At 42.1% G+C, this 14,143-nt stretch overlaps 1 protein-coding gene across 3 annotated transcripts in view; it reads right to left on the bottom strand.

The window, feature by feature from the left end:
• The window catches only part of HAUS6 (HAUS augmin like complex subunit 6), a gene marked incomplete at both ends in the record, with an annotated part of 51,905 nt that extends 39,031 nt beyond the window's left edge, over positions 1–12,874 (bottom strand). For all 3 annotated transcript variants that reach the window (XM_080709257.1, XM_080709258.1, XM_080709259.1), the window contains 3 exons: positions 3,355–3,433; positions 8,096–8,191; positions 12,750–12,874. In XM_080709257.1, coding sequence (XP_080565383.1) covers positions 3,355–3,433; positions 8,096–8,191; positions 12,750–12,874 — 300 coding nt within the window. The remainder of the gene's footprint in view (positions 1–3,354; positions 3,434–8,095; positions 8,192–12,749) is intronic.
• Between the last annotated feature and the right edge of the window lie 1,269 nt (positions 12,875–14,143).

The following is a 14,143-nucleotide window of genomic DNA, read 5'->3' as shown; positions in this document are numbered from 1 at the left end:
CGCTTGACAGTATGGGCAGCAACAGCTTGACCATTAGCACTAACCACCAGTAGCCCTCTTCCTAGCACAGTGGCTTAGATATGTCCAATTTCACTGCAGAGTGGAAAATGGACAAAGGGTGAAGCCTTGGCCAGCCAGCACCCTCGACTCACCCTCTCCTCACGTCTTACTATTTTTTTTTTTACTTTTAATGGTGTACTATAGTCTCATAGCATAATGTAAATCATCGTGAGAGTGACCTACATGCACACAGCACTTGGCAGGCTTTCCCCTGGCTCCCCCCCCCATTCTCCTCCCCTTCCCCATACAGGGTACTGAGATTGGCACTGGTATTCTCACATATGACCATGTCCACGGAAAGGATTCCTTCATTGATCCTCTCTTACTCCCCCCTTAGACCACCTCCCTGGCTCCACTGAAGTTTTTCCTTCTTTATCTGGAGTCCCTCTGGTATCCCAATTACTCCCTAGCTTCTACAAATTAGAGAAAATATACGATCCTTTACTTTCTGTGATTGGCAAATCTCACTTAACATAATGTTCTCCAGGTCCTTCCATTTTCCTGCGAATGACATAATTTTGTTCCTTCTTTATTGCTGAGAACTCCACTGTGTCTATATCCCATAATTTTGTAATTCATTTATCTGTTGATGGACATTATTCTTTTGAACCACAAATCGAATTGTTAGGTTTTTCTAAACTTCAAGTCGATTTGGTCACAAAAGATAATTATAATAATAAAGCTACAACTATTGGTACTATTTGGGAAAATAAGCTGAAATAATGTTATCAAATTCCATAGTTTGGCTATTGTGAATTGTGCTGCGATAAACATGGATATACTTATGTTACTATGATTTTCTGATTTCAGTCCCTTTGGAAAGATACCCAGGAGTGGCATAGTTGGATCACATGCTAGATTCATTCCCAATTTTCTGAGGAATCCTCACACTGATCTCCACAGTGGCTGAACTAACTTGCAATCCCACCAACAGTATACAGAAGTTCCAGTTTTCCAACCTCACCAACATTTTCTTTTTTTCTTTTTTTCTTTTTTTTTTTTTACGGTTCTGGGGATAGAACCCAGAGGCATTCTACCTCCAATATATACCCTGACCCTATTTTTTATTCTTTATTTGGAAACACTGAGTTACAAAGGGCCTCACTAACACCGGGCATGGTGGTGCACACTTGTAATCCCTGCGCTTGGGAGGCGGAAACAGGAAGATCGCGCAGGTTCAAAACCGGCCACGCTGGCTTAAGAGACCCTGTTTCCAAATATAAAAAAAAGTTAAAAATAGGTCTGGGAGTGTAGCCCGGAGGTAGAAGGGCTTCCAGGAACCTCAGTTCCACCAAAAAAAAAAAAAAAAAAAACAAAGGGCCTCACTAAGTATCTGAGGCTGCCCACGAACTGCAATCTTCCTGTCAGCCTCCCAAATGCTGGGATTACAAGCATGTGCCACCCACTCCTGGCTTATTCATTTCTTGATTGGGTTATTTGTATTTTTAATGTTACTTCTTTTAAGTTCTGTATATTCTAAATATTAGCCCTCCATCAGAAGGATAGATGGCCAAGATCTTCTCCCATTCTATAGGCTCTCTTTAGATTCTTGATGGTTCTCTTAGAAGAGCAGAAGCCTTTTAGTTTAATGTCACTCCATTTATTAATTCTTGTTTTAATTTCTTGAGCTTTGGATGGCTCACTGAAAAAGCTTCTACCTGTGCCTATATGTTGGAATGCTGGACCTATGGCCTCCTCTAGTAACTTCCAAGTCTCCGGTCTAATTTCCATCGCTTTGATCCATCTCCAGTTGACTCTTGTGAATGGTGAAAAATAAGATTTTAATTCCATTTTTTGTATTCTTTATTTTGAAACAAGGTCTCACTAAGTTGCAAAGGGCTCCACTAAGAAGCTGAGGCTGCCTGAGAACCGTGATCCTCTCGAATGCTAGGATTATAAGCGTGCGCCAACACACCTGGCACGAGACCTTGTTTCAAAACGAAAATTAAAAGAAAAAGGGGAGACTGGGGGTGTAGCTCAGAGGTTCAGTCCCTAGAATCACAAAAATAAAAAGATTTAGCCGAAGCCGGGCGTGGTAGCTCACGCTTGTAATCCCTGAACTTGGAAAACTGAGACAGGAGGATCGCACAGGTTTGAAGCCAGCCTCGGTTACTTAGTGAGACCCTGTTTCCAAATAAAATATAAAATAGGTCTCGGAGTATAGCCCGGAGGTAGAAAGCCTCTGGATTCCACCCATAGTACCACCAAAAAAAAAAAAGGTTTAGCCAAGTGTGGTGGTACAGACCTGTAATCCAAGTACTTCAAAGGCTAAAACAGGAGGATTGCAGGTTGGAGGATGGTCTCAGCAGAAGAATGAGCAACCTAGCAAGGTCCTACTCAAAAACAAAAAAATAAAAAGGGGTTGGGGTATATCTCAGAGGTGGAATGCCCTTGGGTTCAATTCTCAGTACCAAAAAAAAGGGTGGGAATTGGGTAAGGGTTAAATCAGTGATGTGTACATGTATGTACACACAAGTTTTTACCCCAATATGATGTATGAATATAATGCACCAATAAAAAAATTTTTTTTAAATGTTGGAGATGTAGCTCAACAGTATAGCACTCCTGGGTTCAATCCTAAGTACTAAAGGAAAGGAAAAAATATTCTTCACACAAAAACAGTGCTATGAACTACCTAGAACCTAAAACCCATTTTCAGTACACATATAAAGCAAAGCTGGTTTCTTAGAAATATTTTACCTCTGGGCTACATGCCCAGCCTTTTTTATTTTTTATTTTCAAACAGAGTCTCCTTGCCAGGCATGGTGGCACACGCTTGTAATCCCAGTATTTGGGAGGCTGAGACTGGAGGATCGCGGTTTGTGGACAGCCTCAGCTACTTAGTGAGGCCCTCTGCAATTCTGTAAGATCCTGTTTCCAAATAAAAAAAATTAAAAATAGGGTGAGGGATTATACCCCTGGGTTCCATTCCCAGTACTACAAAAAAAAAAAAAAAAGAGAAAAGAGTCTCCTTAAGTTAAATTGTACTGAACCTTGAAACTTCTATTCCCCTATCTCAGCCTCACAAGTACTGTGAGTATCCTACTGGACCCAGCTTCAAATATTATTATTTTAGCCAGGTTCGACAGTGCACATCTGTAATCACATACTTAGGAAGCTGAGACAGGATGATCACAGATTTGAAGACAGCCTCAGCAACTTAGCGAGACTGTTTCCAAAAAGAATATTCTAGCTAATATTTTCTTGCATATTCTGTTAGCATAAAGGTTTTCAAAAGACTCACTATAGTATGTAATTACTTAAAATTGCAGCTTCCAAAAGAAGAATACTTACAGAAATCTTTTTTAACCATTCACAGCACTGTTTGCGGAATTCAGTGTCACTTTTTTGATCAAATGGAGGCCAGCAAAATCTTAAAAACAAAATAAATGCATCAGACTTAAAAACCCAAAAAAATCAAAACTCAGTAAAATTTTTCCCCCTATAGTACAAGGGATGGAACCCATTCTACCTCTGAGCTACACCCCCAGCCATATATATATATATATATATTTTTTTTTTTTTTTTTTTTTTTGATTTTGAAACAGGGTCTCACTGAGTTGCAAAAGGCCTCACTAAGTAGCTGAGGCTGTCCGCAAACCACAATCCTCCTGTCTCAGTTTCCCAAATGCTGAAATTACAAGTGTGGCTCAAACTCAGTAAAATTTAAAAACACAGCCAATTTATGTCCTACACTTGGTACAGCAAAATGGACTCAACAGTTTTTTGTTTTGTTTTGTTGCAGTACTGGGGATGAACCCGGGACATCTACCTCCAAGCTACACCCCCAGCCCTGTTTCTTATTCTTTATTTTGAAACAAGGTCCACTAAGTTACAAAGGGCCTCACTAAGTAGCTCAGGCTGGCCACAAACCTGCAATCCTCCTGTCTCAGCCTCCCAAGTACTGAGATTACAAGGGTATACCACCATTCTCAATTGCAAAATGGATTAAATCTAATATTCTTAGATTTTAGCTAGACAGACATCAATCTGTGAGAAATTTAATCTTTTTCTTTATATTCTATAGAGTTCAGTTATGGTTAATGCAAATAACTAATGAACATATATCTTACAGGAATGAAGCTGGGCATGTTGGTGCTCACCTATAATCCCAGTAAATAAGAGGCTGAAATAGGAGGATCCAGATTCAAGGACAGTATTAGCAACATAGTGAGACTCACAGCAACCTAGAAAGACCCTGTTTCAAAAATTAAATGTAGGCTGGGCGTGGTGGCACACCTTTGTAATCCAAGCCGTAGAGAGGCTGAGACAGGAGGATCACATAGTTTCGAAGCCAGCCTCAGCTACTTAGTGAGGCTCTCAGCAACTTAGTGAGACCCCGTTTCCAAATAAAATATAAAAAGGTCTGGGAGTGTAGCCTGGAGGTAGAAAAGCCCCTGGGTTCCACCCCCAGTACCACAAAAAGAAAAGGTAAAAAAATAAAAATAAAAATAAATTAATAATAAATGTAGCCAGGCGTGATGGCGCATGTTTGTAATCCCAGTACTTGGGAGGCTGAGACAGAAGGATCCAGGTACATGGCCAACCTCAGCTACTTAGTGAGGCCCTCCCCAAATAAGTGAGATCCTGTTGCAAAATAAATAATAAAAAATTGAGCTGGGGCCGGGCGTAGTGGCACACTCTTGTAATTCCAGCATTCAAGAAGCTGAGACCTGAGGACAGCGGTTCGCGAACAGCCTCAGCTACTTTTTTTTTTTTTTTTTGGGTGGTACTGGGGTTCCTGGAAGCCCTTCTACCTCCGGGCTACACTCCCAGACCTATTTTTACATTTTTTTATTTTGGAAACAGGGTCTCCTAAGCCAGCGCACGCAGCTGGCTTCGAACCTGAGCGATCCTCCTGTCTCTGCCTCCCAAGCGCGGGGATTACAAGCGTGTGCCACCACGCCCGGCCTCAGCCTCAGCTACTTAGTGAGGCCCTCCACAACTTAGTGAGACGCTGTTTCAATAAAGAATAAAAAATAGGACTTGGGATGTAGCTTGGAGATCGAATGCCCCTGAGTTACATCTCCAGACCCACACAAAAAAAATTGAGCTGGGGTGTAGCTCGGTGGTAGAATGCCCCTAGGGTTCAATCCCTAGCACCAAAGGGAAAAAAAAAAAAATTAAATGTAGCCAGGCATTGTGGTACACACCTATATATAATCCTAGCATTTGGGAGGCTGAAACAAGAAGAATGCAGGTTTGAGAATGCCTCAACAACACAGCAAGGTTCTCAACATAGCGAACCTGTTTCCAAATAAAAATTACAAGCCAGGCATAATAGCACATGCCTGTAATCCCACTACTTGGGAAGGTGAGAGAGAACGATCACAGGTTTGAAGACAAACTCAGTAATGAAATGAGAATCTAATTAACCTACTTAAGTCCTTGATTCAAAACAAAAGCATAAAAAGGGCTGGGTATATTGCTTTGAGGTAGAATAGCCCTGGGTTCAATATCCAATACTACACAAAAATAAATAAATAATAAAAAAGAATGGAGATATATCTCAGAGATAGAATACTAGTGGACTCAATCACCAGTACCAAAAATAGAAAAACAGTCAAGCATGGTGGCACACGCTTGTAATCCAAGCATTTGGGAGGCTGAGACAATAGGATCGCGGTTCAAGGACAGTCTCAGCTACTTAGTGTGCCTTTGCAACTCAGTGAGATCCTGTTTCAAAAATAAAGAATAAAAAATAGGGCTGAGGGGGTAGCTCAGAGGTAGAATGCCCCTGGGTTCCATCCCAGTACCACAAAAATAAAGGGAGGGAGGGAGGGATGGACGGACGGACAGACGAACGGACAGAAAGGAAAGGAAAAGAAAGGAAAGGGAAGGAAGGGAGGAAGGGAAGAGAAGCCACCGCTGCTGCCAAGCATGGTGGCAAACACCTTTGATTCCAGTATTTGGGTTACTGACACAGGAGAATCACAGATTTGAGGACAGCTTCAGCAAGTAGTAAGACTCTTAGCAACCTAGCATGGCCCTGTTTCAAAAAACAAGAAATAAAAATGGGTGGGAGTGTCACACAAAGGTAGAATGCTTTGGCTTCTATTCCCAGTAAAATACACACGTGTGCACACTGGGTAAAGTGGCCCAAATGTGTTATCCCAGTAATGAGACTGAGACAGGAAGATTGCAGGTTCAGGGCCAGCCTAGTAACTTAGGAAGGCCTTCTTCAACTTAGTGAGATCCTGTTTCAAAACAAAACTAAAACAGGGCTGGGGGTGTAGCTCACAGGTAGAATGCCCTAGGTTCAATCCCCAGTACCACAAAAAATAAAAAGGAAAAAAAGGAAAAATGTAAGATAACATAGGGCTGGAGATGTAGCTTGAAGGTAGAATGCCCTTGGGTTCAATCCCAAATACTAAAAATAATAATTAAAGAAATAAGAAAATCAAGCATGGTGGTGCATGCTTGTAATCCCAGCATTCAGGAGGCTGAGAACAGAGGATCGTGGCTCCACAGCCTCAGCTACTTAGCGAGGCCCTTCGCAACTCAGTGAGACCCTGTTCCAAAAATTTTAAAAAAGACTAAAAAAATAGGGCTTGGTGTATAGCTCAGAGGTAGAATATCCCTGGGTTCTATCCCCAGTACCACAAAGAAGAAGAAAGAAGAAGGAAGAAGGAAGAAGAAGGAGAAGGAGGAGGAGGAAGAGGAGGAGGAGGAGGAGGAGAATGAACAGCTATTAAAACTGAAAATAAACTAAAGTGATCAATGGATCACTGGACGACTGCATAAAGATGGCATAAATTAGTGTATTAAGCTAGGCAAAAAGAAAACTCTAGGTCCACATGATTAGCAGAGGAAAAGGAATACATGATAGTCTGACTCCTAGAGATAAGCCATAGCAGTCTGTGAGTGCTACTGTTTTATGCCTAAACAACAACATGTAAGAAAAACAGAAATAAAGTTTTACTTCAGCTTTGACCAAAACTACTATACTTTAAAATTAATCTACTGGCCAAGTGTGGTGGTACACACTTGTAATCCCAATAGTTGGGAGGATAAGTTAGGAAGATCACAGGTTCACAGCCAGCCTCAGCAACTCCCTGAGGCTTATACCAACTTACCGAGACCCTGTTTCCAAATAAAAAAATAAAATAGGGCTGGGAGCGTAGCTTAGAGGTAGAATGCCCTGTGTTCAATCCCCAGCACCACAAAAACAATGTAAAATTAAAAAAAGGAAATGGGTTGTAATTTGGAGATAGAATATCCCTGGATTCAATTCCCAGTACCAAAACAAAACAAAACGATCATGAAGATTATTAGAAACTAATTTTATGAAATAAAATTTGTATTGCCTATACAAAATACAGTAATTTCGAGGTATGAAAAAAAAGATCACTCTGTAATCCCAGTACTTGGAAGGCGAGACAGGAGGATCACAGAAAGCCAGCCTCAGCAGCTTACTGAGGCTCTCAGCAACTTAGTAAAACTCAGTTCAAAATAGTAAAATAAAATAGAGCTGAGGTGAAGCCAGAAGGTGAAAGGCCTCTGGGTTCCATCCTCAGTACCACAAAAAAAATAAAATAAAAAATAAAAATAAATAGCCAGGCAATGTCATCAGAGGCTGAGGCAGAAGATCAGAGGTTCAAGGACAGTCTCATCAAGTAGTGAGACTCATCAACCTAGTGAAACCCTGTTTTCAAATAAAAATAAAATAAAGCTGAGGGTGTAGCTCAGAGGTAGAATGTCCCTGGGTTCAATCCCCAGTCAGAAAGAAAGGGGAAAGGAAGAAAGAAAGGGAAAGAAGGAAGAAAGGAAGGCAGGCAGGCAGGAAGGCAAGCTAACTGGCTGGCTGGTTGGCAGTTAGCTCAGAGGTAGAATGCTCTTGGACTCAATACCCAGTACCAAAAAAAAAAAAAAAAAAAAAATCACTCAGCTACATAAAGGTTAAGCATTAAATTTTGAAGGCTTAAACCTGAATTTTATGACATCCATTTAAAGCAAGAGTTAAAGCCAAGGGGAAATTCTGATTTACATCAAGACATACTTCATTTTCACATTTGAAAAATATATATTTTCTTACTTGAAAACTTCTTTTGTGAGAGACTGGTCCAGCATTTGAAACAAAAAGTAAGACACAATGTGAAAGGCATCTCGGTTCTGCTTATCAAACATGTTCCTAGTGGTTTAAAATAAAAAAGAAGCAGGAAAATAATTACTAAAATTAAACATCATCAATACAGTATAGGTGTTTGATGCAATTTAAGTTTTTCATTCTCAAGAAGCCAGGGCAAATTAAATTTTAATTTTTCTCATACATATACACTTCTAATCAATTAAGAACATTCAAGTTTATATTTTCTGATTCCACAAATATTGATCCAATAAAAAGAAACTGGTCTTGTTTCTTACTGCAATAAAAACATATAGAAAATGAATGCCAGCTGGGCGATGTAGAACATGCTTATAATTCTAGTACTTGAGAGAGGCTGAGACAGGAGGATCCAGGTTCATGGCCAGCCTCAGCTACTTAGTGAGGCCCTCTATAACTTAGTGAGACCCTGTTTCAAAATAAAGAATAAAAAATAGGGCTGGGGGTGTAGCTCAATGGTAGAATGCCCCTGGGTTCAATCCCTAGTACCACAAAAAAAAAAAAAGAAGAAAAATCTAATGAGGAAAAAATTTTAAAAATTTTAAAAACTAATGAGGAGCCGGGCGTGGTGGCGCACGCTTGTAATCCCCGCACTTGGGAGGCTGAGACAGGAGGATCGCACAAGTTCGAAGCCAGCCTCAGCTATTAAGAGGCTCTCAGCAACTTAGTGAGACCCTGTTTCCAAATAAAGTATAAAATAGGTCTGGGAATATAGCCTGGAGGTAGAAAAACCCCTGGGTTCCACCTCCAGTACCACAAAAAAAAAAAAAAAAAACCTAATGAGGATATGCCATACGATTTGATGAAAATAATGATACCAACCAACATTTACTACAAAAACAATAAAAATAGCTAACATTTATTGAGTTTCCTATCTGTTGGCATTATATTAGGCCTTCTACAGATAGTAATTCATCTACTCTTTTTTTTTTTTTTTTTAGTGCTACTGGGGATTGAACCTAAAGGGGTTCTATCTTTGAACTATACCCCAGTCCCCCCCCCCTTTTTTTTTTGCAGTACTGGAGGATCTTCCTGTCTCCGCCTCCCAAATGCTGAGATTTTGGCACAAGCATGCGCCAAAATACCCAGCGACTTTATTTTTTTCATTTTGAAACAGGGCCTCGCTATGTTGCTGAGGTTGGCCTTGAACTTGCAATCCTCCTGTCTACACCTCTCAAGTACTGCAGCCATATGTCACCATTCTTGTTCATGTAATCTTCATTATTATCATTTAAAGTTAAGTACAATGCTATTTGCTTTAACATGGATGATTTTATTTAATCCTAATACTAGACAGTAGTTTGATCATGCTTATATAGATGAGGAAACTAAAAGAAGTTAGAAATTTGTCCAAAATCACACAACTAGGAAGTATAACAGCACTGATTTGATAAATCACCTAAACTGGATATGGGGACACATGTCTATAATCTCTGTACTTGGGAGGCTGAGGTAGGAGGATCCCAAGACAGCCTAGACAATTTATTGAGACCTTGTCTCAAATATTTTACAGTTTTTAAAAAGGGCTGGGGATGTACCTCAGTGGCAGAACACTTAATTACAAGATGCCCTCAATTTGATCCCCAGTAAAACAATTTGGGCATGGTGACACATGTCTATAATCCCAGTACTTCGAAGGCTGAGACTGGAGAACTGCAGATTCAAGGACACCCTCAACAACTCCAAAATAAAAAATAAAAAAGGCTGGGATGTAGCTCAGAGATAGAATGCCCCGAGTTCAATCCCCAATACTACCAATGAATAAACAAACAAATATCTGTTGAATGAACAAATTAATCACCTCTATTTTTTCCATTCCCACCTTTACCTTAGTAATGCAACCAAGTATGATTTTACCAAACTGCAAAACTTTTGGGCAAATGGGATTACTGGGTCTTATGTTCAGAGTATATTTAGAGATGGGCATGGTGGCACACGCCCTTAATACCATTACTGGGGGACTAAAACTGAAGAATGCCAAATTCAAAACCAGCTTCAGGCCGGGCGTGGTGGCACCTGCTTATAATCCCCGTGGTTGGGAGGCGGAGACAGGGACAGGAGGATCGCACAGGTTCGAAGCCAGCCGCGCTGGCTTAAGAGACCCTGTTTCCAAATCTTTAAAAAAAAGTATAAAATAGGTCTAGGAATGTAGCCTGGAGGTAGAAGGGTTTCCAGAAACCCCAGTACCACCAAAAAAAAAAAAAAAAAAAAAAAAAACAAACAGCTTCAGCAATTTAGCAAGACCCTGGGGGTTTTTTTTAGTTTGGTGTTTTTTTTGTTTTGTTTTGTTTTGTGTGGGTCTGGGATGGAACCCAGGGGCATTCTACCTCCAAGATACACCCCCCTGCCCTATTTTATTCTTTATTTTGAAACAGGTTCTCACTAAGTTGCAGAGAGCCTCATTAAGTAGCTGAAGCTGTCCAGAAACCTCGATCCTCAGGTTCCCAAATGCTGGGATTACAAGCATGCGCCACCACACCCAGCCCCTGTTTTCAAATAAACAATAAAATAGGGCTGAAGATTTACCTTAGAGGTAGAATGCCCCTGGATTCAATCTCCAGCATCAATCAATCAATCAATATTTAAGCAAATATGATTCATGCTTCAGGAAGCCAGGCATGGCGGCACACACCTGTAATCCCAGTTCTTGGAAGGCTAAGACAAAAGGGTCACAGGTTCAAGGTCAGCCTCAGCAACTCATGAAACCCTATTTCAAAACAAAAAAAAAAAAAGTGCTGGGTGTGTAACTTGGAGGTACAATGAATGGCCTGAGTTCAGTCCCCAGTAACACACAAACAAAAAGTCAAGAGGGGAACCAGCACAGGCCAAAAACCCCAGTTAGTACTCTGGAGACTGAGACAAGATCACAGGTTTAGCCAGGTGTGGTGACACTTATAATCCCATCATTTGGGAGGCTGAGACAGGAGAATCACAAGTTCAAGGACAGCCTCAGCAAGTAGTGAGACTCTCATCAACCTAGGGAGACCCTGTTTCAAAGTAAAATTAAAATAAGAGCTGGGAGCCAGGTGGTGGCACATGCTTGAAATCTAAGCATTCAGGAGGTTGAGACCAGAGGATTGTGGTTCGTGGACAGCCTCAGCTACTTAGTGAGACCCTGTTTCAAAATAAAGAATAAAAAATAGGGTAGGGGGTGTAGCTCGGAGGTCAAATAACCCTGGGTTCCATCTCCAGACCCGCTAAAATAAAATAAAATAAAATAAAATAAAATAAAATAGAACTGGGGGTGTACTTCGGAGATAGAATGACCCTGAGTCCATCTCCAGTACCACAAAATAAATAATAGCTATATTCATAGCTATATTCATTGCACTGTTGGAAGAAAATTTTATTTTTGAGATTGATGAATCAAGAAATTGAAGTCTAAGCGTGTTTTTAAAAACACAGCAACTTGCCAGGCATGGTGGCACACACTAGTAATCCCAGTACTTTGGAGGCTGAGAAAGGAGGATCACAGGTGAGCCTCAACTACTTAGTGAGGTTCTCTACAACTTATGAGACCTTGTTTCAAAAATAAATAACAGCCGGAAGTAGTGGTCCTTGCTTGTAATCCCCGCATTTGGGAGGCTGAAACCAGAGGATCACGGTTCACAAACTTCATCAGATACTTCGAGAGGCCCTTTGCAACTCCGTGAGACCCTGTTTCACAAAATAAAGACTAAAAAGTAAGACTGTGGGTGTAGCTGGGAGGTAGAATACCCTGGGTTCCATCACCAGAACTGGAAAAATTTTAAAAAAGAATAAAAAATAGGCCCGGGGTGTATCTAGAGGTAGAATACCCCTGGTACAATCCTAAGTACCACACAAAAAAGGCAACTAAAATAACTGATATAATGGGGGGGGGGGGTACTGGGGGTGGAACCCAGAGACTTTCTACCTCCGGGCTATGTTCCCAGACCTATTTGATATTTTATTTGAAAACAGGGTCTCACTAAGTTACTGAGAGCCTCACTAAGTAGCTGAGGCTGGCTTCGAACCTGTGCGATCCTCCTGTCTCAGCCTCCCAAGAGCTGGGATTACAAGCGTGCACCACCACGCCCAGCTATAACATATAATTTACAAAAAGCAAATTAGTTGAGAGCAGGAGGTGAACAACATATACCACATTCCTCTTTCTCTTCAGTTGGGAAAAAACATTGAAGTTAGACACAAAAACATAAGCAAAATATATAGTTTGAGTCACAGCCACTACAGAAGTTGAAAAGGAATGGGGCTTTTAATTTTTATTTTAATATTCTTCTCAGCCAGATGTGGTGCACGCTAGTAATCCCAGCATTTGGGAGGCTGAGACAGGAGGATCCGGGTGGGCTCACAGCCTCAGCTACTTAGTGAGGCCCTTTGCAACTCAGTGAGACCCTGTTTCAAAATAAAGAATAAAAAAAAATAGGGCTAGGGGTGTAGCTCGGAGGTAGAGTGCCCCTGGGTTCCATCCCCAGTACCGGAAAAAAAAAAAAAAAAAAAAAAAAAACTTCTCCACTGTTTTCTGATGTGGGACGCCTTCATTTCCTAATTCGAAAAGTAAAAAGGCGCCGGCCGCCCCGCTCCCCACCGGCCCGCGCCTCCTTACACTCCCAGGTGCGTGTGCGACACGATCTTCCCGCAGGCGATGGTGGCCGGGCCCGGCTCGAAGCCGAGCGCCTGCAGGTACATCCAGAGATGCTGCTTCTCGAACGAGACCCAGGCCGAGCTCATCTTCGCGATAGGCACGGCGACTTTGCAGGAAGAAAGCGCAGGCCCAAGCGACCCCAAGGGCCCTCAGGATCCCTCCTACAGGCAGCCCGAGGTGGCGGGGACCCCTCCAGTGCCACCGCCCGCAGCTTTCTCGCCCGGGGCCGTTTCGCGTTGCGGCCGAGAGGTCTCCGGAAATTGGAGCCTCTAACAACAAAGCGGGCACAGCTGCCCCGGCGAAATCAGCACAAACCGAGACTCCCGCGCTAATAGAAGGGCGGTGTGCGCCTGCGCGGCCTGACTTCCGGGAAAGGAAGGACTTCCGGCGCCTACACCTCCCGGCGTGCAATGCGCCCTCCTGTCTTTTCCCATCGTGCCTTGCTGAGAAACTACAAAGGCTGCAAGGCGTTTTGTGTCGCACGAGTGGTGGTTCTGTGTTTATTTTACCGAGGCCCTGCGGCCTCGCCTCTTTTCATTCTCTATTTTTACTTTTTTGGTACTTGGGTTTAGGACTGTGGACAGAATTCTACCTCTGAGCTTCACCCCCAATCCTATTTTTTTTGCGGGTCTGGGATGGAACCCGGGGCATTCGACCTCCGAGCTACACCCCCTGCTCTATTTTTTATTCTTTATTTTGAAACCGTGTCTCATTGAGTTGCAGAGGACCTCACTAAGTAGCTGAGGCTGTCCGGGAACCGCGATCCTTCAGGTCTCAGCCTCCCGAATGCTGGGATTACAAGCGTGCGCCACCACGCCCGGCTTTTTTTTTTTTTTTTTTTAACAGGGTCTTAAGTTGCCGAGTGTCTCACCTCAAGTAGTTGAAGCTATCCTTGAACCTGCGACCCTATCTCAGTCTCCCAAGTACTGGGATTACAGGTGTGGGCCAACACGCCAGACTTTTTATATTTTTTTATTTTGAAACCGTGTCTCATTAGATTCTTGAGGGTCTTGCTAAGTTGCTGAGGCTGCCCTTGGACCTCCTGTGTTACCTGCTGTCCTCCGGTCCTAACCTCACATGTAATGGGATTTTAACAGTGCACCACCACGCCCCACCTCACCTTTCCAGTTCTTAATGTTTGCCTGTCTTGCTACTCATACATGATTGTTAAGTCAGATAAAACCTTAGAGGATGATTGTCACATATGAGAAATGCACTTGGTGAACAAGTCTCTTTGAGCCGTCCTGTCATGATAATGAAAAAAATTACACACACACACACACACACACACACACACACTTCTCAAATGCAGAATGTTCATCTCACTGTAACTGAAATCCAACTAGCAAACATAA

This window comes from Muscardinus avellanarius (genome assembly GCF_963383645.1).
Source record: "Muscardinus avellanarius genome assembly, chromosome: 13".
Lineage (NCBI taxonomy): Eukaryota > Metazoa > Chordata > Mammalia > Rodentia > Gliridae > Muscardinus > Muscardinus avellanarius.
This window is presented reverse-complemented; position numbering and strand designations above follow the sequence as displayed.